This window comes from Pediculus humanus, genomic scaffold, assembly GCF_000006295.1.
Source record: "Pediculus humanus corporis 1103172107764 genomic scaffold, whole genome shotgun sequence".
Taxonomy (NCBI): Eukaryota; Metazoa; Arthropoda; class Insecta; order Psocodea; family Pediculidae; genus Pediculus; species Pediculus humanus.
The window spans coordinates 242,469-247,953 of record NW_002987362.1 but is presented as its reverse complement, the minus strand read 5'-3'; the positions used below and the strand labels follow the sequence as shown (position 1 = coordinate 247,953).

Here is a 5,485-nt window from a genome sequence, read left to right as displayed (position 1 = left end):
TTTAAATTAAAATTTCTTTAAAAAAAAAAAAAATTCAAGGATGAAGAAGAAAAAAGAAAAAAAAGAAAAAAAGGAGAAGAAGAAAGAAGAGCAAGGTTAGTTTTATAAGTGTCGATTCCTGCTCTCCATGTTTGTTTTTTTTTTTTTCTAAAAGTAATAAATACACTTTTCGAGAAGGTTATTTATTTATTTATTTATTTGTAAAAAGAAAAAAAGTTTTTTAAATTTTATGTGTGAGTACTTTTTGGTATTTTTATGAGTTTTATCAACGTTATGACGTCGTTAATCATAAATTTTTCAATAAAACTAAAATTTTAAATTCAATTGAAAATGACAAAATTTAATGGAGACATTAAAAAACAGAGAGAGAGAGAGAGAGAGGTAAAAAAAAAATAAAAATTTTTTTTTTACTTTTATACACAATTTATTTGATCAATAAATTATTAATCTTTTACTTTACTCTAAATAAAATTATATTGAAAATAAAAAAACAAAAAATAATAATGTATTTTGTCTCAAAAAAATTTAAAAATGGTGTAAAATAAAAAAGAGGATAAAGAAAAACCACATTTTGAAAAGATATTTGCGTTAGTTTTATGTATACATTATTAAATTTGATGTCAAATTAACAAAGAGAGAAAGAGAGAGAGAGAGAGAGAATTGAGAGAGAGAGAGAAACAACAAAATGTAAAAATTTATTTTTAATGAAACAACACATATTCAAATGTTTATGATTTTAATTAGGTTATAGAAAAATAAAGTTTTTTTAATTTTTGTTTTTGTTTTGTTTTGTTTTCAGGTCTTAGGTTCGAAAAGTGAATATCATTTTATTAATCATGCTGTGCCACATGCAAGATCGAGAAGAAGTATTACACACGCTCGAAAACTCAAAAAAGATCCACAGGTACAGAAATTTTTTTTTAATATTTTTAAAAACTTGATTTTAAAACCAAATTAGAAAAAGAAAACTAAACTTGTTTTACGCGTCGAGAACTTTCAAGTACCGAAAAATTTAGTTTTTTAAACTAAAAAGGAGAAAACCAATTTCGTTTTTTAAAAGCGTTAAAACGGTATTTAATGCAATTAGAAAGAAAAAAAAGGAAAATGAGGAAAATTGTAAAAGAGAGAGAGAGAAAGAGTGAACGGTTCATTACGATCACTGCAATTTAAATTTTTTTTTTTTTCGCCAAATTTTGACGTCAAAAAAAAAATTACTTTTAAATTATTCATTAGAAAAAAAAAAAAAAAAAAGTTTATTTAACTTTGCAACACGATTCTTGTTAAAGAGTGAAGAAAAAAAATTGGGGGGAGGGGGAGGAGGGAGAGAGAGAGAGAGAGAGAATATCGTGAAAATAAGAGAGGAAAAAAAAAACGAAATTACTTTTTTTTCCCTCCCCGTTTTCTTTTTTTTTTTTTTTTATTTTTTTTAAATGTTCGTGTCAAATTTCTACCCTTTAGCCCTCTCCCCGCCCCCTCCCGCATCTCGCCCCTTCGGCCCCCACATTATATGCCTCCCTTCCGTGGGATTCAATAAAAAAAAAAAAAAAAAAAAATTTAATTTAATTTATTTATCGACGTCACTAATACGGCGGGGAAAATTCATAGGAAATTTTTAGCTTTTCTTTTTTTCTATTATCGTAATAATAATAAAAAAAAAATACGTAATATGTGACGTAAATGATAATAAAGTCAATCGTGAATGAAAGTTTATTAAATGAAAAAAATAATAATAATAATAATAATATATTTTTTGGGGGGGGGGTAGGGGGTCTTCTCTGATATCGAATCGAAGTACAGACGATGGGAAAAAAAATTAAGCCAACAAGAATGAGATTTTTCTTTAAAAAAAAAAAATTTTAATAGACCGGAAAATTTTTCAAAATATTATTATTATTATTATTATTATTATTATTATTATTATTATTATTATTATTATTATTATTACTGTTTTTCTTTCGTTTCTAAAATTTTCCCGTCTTGAGTATTCGAAAAAAAAAGAAAAACGATTGAAATTTTCCTTTTTTTTTTGGACCTTTTAATGCATTATTAAGAAGTCTTTTGTTTGTGTGTATGTTTTGTTGTTGTTGTTTTCGAAGGTCACGATGGAGAATTTGTAATAATAATAATAATAGCATGTCGGAAAATTTCATTTTTCAAATTTACGACCCCCCCTACCTCCTTTCGTGAAATCGTTTTGTAATTATTTAAATTTCATTTCGTGACGGGATTAATATATTAATAAAAGTTATGTCGATAAATGTAAAAATCATTTTCGAATTTCAATAAGAAAAACAAAAAAGGAAAAAAAAAAAAGGAAATTTTCTAATTTGTTGGAAAATTTTTCTTGTTTTTCCGATTGTTTTTGAATGAAATCAATACAAATCAATAAAATTTCGTTTTTTTTTTTTTTTTTTTTTTTTTAATTAAAATATATATTATTCATCGTTCGTTTTCAATTTAAAATATAAAAAATTTATTTAAAATAAATAAAAATAGATTTTTTTATCCTCCAGATGATTTTTATACAATTTATTTATTTATATGTATATGCTTTCTCTGTCTTTTCTCTCTCTCTCTCGAGAGAGAGAGAGAGAGAAAAAAAAAAGGGGGGAAAATTTTATTTTTAGATATTCTCGTTAACGAGATCACCGGAAATCAAATTCAAAAAAAAAAAAAAAAACAAAACAAAAAAAAAAAACGAATTAAACGAAGGGGAAAAAATGGGAAAAAAATATGACAGAGGAAAATCATTAAATGAAAATAATAAGAAAAAAAAAAAAAAGGAAAAAAAGAAAATTTTTTAATTTCCCGTTTTTTTTTTACCGCCCATTTTTTCTTCCCCCGGGAAAACTAAAAAAAAAAAAAATGAAAAGAAAAAATTAATGAGTTCGATTGAAAAAAATATATATATAAAGAAAATTAAACCTCGTAATTTAAGGTACAATAACGATTGCAACGGTAAAGAATTTTTTGACTTAACGAAGTGGAAGTGGAAGAAGAAAAAAATTGCTGCCACGTTTAAAAGACGTTTTAAAACGGATTATTAGTGGATTAAATTGAAACAATTAAACATTTGATTTATAATTTGTCTTGCTGTGATGATGTTGAATTGATTTGAGTTGAAGTAAATTAAAAAAAAAATAAAAAATCACTGTTTGTTCGTTTGTTTTTTATATTTTTTATTGGGAAAAAAATTGTTGATGGGGAAAAAAGAAAGGAATTCCCCCCCCCCCCCAAAAAAAAAAAACAAATTTTCGTAAATAATAATTAATTAATTGTGTTTTTTATTATCGTGTTAAACGATGTTGTTGTTGTTGTTTGTTGTTCCCAACCTATTTCCGGTTGTTTTGTTTTTTTTTTTATTCGTACCAGAGTCATCAGAACGCCACCATTTTGTACATTTTAATCGTTTTTATTTATTTATTTATTTATTTTTGTTTTTTTTTTTTTTGGTTTTTGTTTTCTCCCGTTCAGGTCGTTTACGCCGTTCAGCAAGTCGGATTCAAACGAGAAAAAAGAGGATTTAAACCTTTGAAAGTTGAAAATTTAGTTCAGTTCATGAGACCGCAAGATGATCCCACGGATCCGTATTTTCAATTTCAATGGTATTTGAAAAACACGGGGCAAAATGGTGGAAAACCCAAATTGGATTTAAACGTCGCATCGGCTTGGGCACAGGGAATAACGGGGAAAAACGTTACGACCGCCATCATGGACGACGGTAATGTTTTTTTTTTTTTTTTTTTTTTAACATTCATTCGATATATTTTTAACTGTTTCCCCTAACAAAAAAAAAACAACCCGTTGACGGGAAACCCACCCCCCCAAAAAAAAAATGGATTAAAATCGATGATTATTATGAATTTAATGAATATTTAATATTATTATTCAAACGAATGGGTGGATCCTCCATGAGACGACGAACCTTTCACAAATTAATAACGAATTTTAACTAAAGGGGATCCCCCATGATAATTATTATTATTATTATTATTATTTTTGTTTGTTTGTTTGAATTTTTACATATCGTCGAATGACACGAAATGTAAATTTTATTCGTTTTTTTTTGTTTTTCACGTTGGAATTTTTTTTTCAGGTTGTAACCTGAACAAGTCAAGACATGCACGAAATCCTCTTTCAATGTTCCGAACCTTTTTTTTTTTTGTGTTTTTCCTCGTCAGTCCATTACTACGTTGTGTGAATTTTCCAATTATTATTCATTCCTAAACTTTTCCTAAGGTTTATTTTAATACAAAGCGTAATTAATTGTTTGAGCGTACGGATTATTCATTAATTTTAAATAATTCGCTTCCGGGTTGTTAGTATCCGGTTTTCCGGTCTTGTAAAAAAAAAGCGCAAAATTTTTTTGTTTTTTTTTTTTTAATTCTCGAAAACTTTTAATTAAATTTAAACAAATTTAAACAAAAAACAAATAACAAAAAAGTTGTTATTTACTTATATTTAACGAATTAAATAAATAAATAAATAAATAAAAGAAAAATGGCGAAAAATTTTCATTTTATTTTTTTTTCCCCATTTTGAAATTTTAATTATTTGTGAAAGATTATTAGCGCGGAGGAGGGAGGGGGAGGAAATTTTTGTCGAAAATTCTAATGATGATCGTAATAAAAATAAATCCGCCATTTTTTTTTTCGAAAACAATAGAATCGATTTTAATTAATACCAATAATAATATAAAATTCGTAAATATTTTTTTTTTTTATCGAAACAAACATTATTTCATTTGTTTTGTGTTTTGTTTTTTTTTTGTTGTTTCCGCTTCCGGGAAATGAAATTTAAGTTTTGTTAAATTCGGATACAAAAAAAGGATAATAATAATAATAATAATAATAATAGGAAATTTAATTGTGCGAATGAATGGTAAAAATAAAAAGGAAAATTTAAATTTTTTTTTTTATTTCTTTTCAGGTGTGGATTATATGCATGCGGATCTTAAACACAATTATGTAAGTCTTTTATTTATTTATTTATTTATTCTTTTTTATTTTACCCTGGGGGAGAAGGAGGGGAGGGTATGGGGGAAACAAAACCGGTCACGTAAAAAAAAAAGAAAAAAAATCCCTCTTTTTTTTGCGGCATTTTTACGTGCGTTCGAACGAGCTCACGTATATGAAACGAACGCTCCCCCCCCCCCCCAAAAAAAAAAAAAATTTATGTATTTTTATTAATTTTTTATTTATTTTTTTTTTCACGAGAAAACGTTTCCTTTATTATTATTATTATTATTATTATTTAGTCGAGGCACGGTTTTTATACGTTCAATGTTGCTGAAAAAAACTTGAACTTGACGTTGCGCGCTTTACAATCTATTTTTTTTTTATTACTTCATGTAAGAAAAGATGGAAAAAGAAAAATTTAGCATCTTAATTTTTTCTTTCCTTTTCACCCTTCCCCTCGCCTCCCCTTCCCCCATTTTTGAAAGGGAAAGGGAAAGGGAAAGGGCGGGAAGGAAACCGGGAAAAAA

General features: G+C 26.4%; 1 protein-coding gene across 1 annotated transcript in view; it reads left to right on the top strand.

Moving 5' to 3' along the window:
- Positions 1-799: 799 nt before the first annotated feature.
- Positions 800-5,485, top strand: part of Phum_PHUM354430 (Neuroendocrine convertase 2 precursor, putative) — a gene marked incomplete at both ends in the record, with an annotated part of 10,490 nt that continues 5,804 nt past the window's right edge. The window contains 3 exons of the mRNA XM_002427887.1: positions 800-904; positions 3,475-3,721; positions 4,930-4,967. Coding sequence (XP_002427932.1) covers positions 800-904; positions 3,475-3,721; positions 4,930-4,967 — 390 coding nt within the window. The remainder of the gene's footprint in view (positions 905-3,474; positions 3,722-4,929; positions 4,968-5,485) is intronic.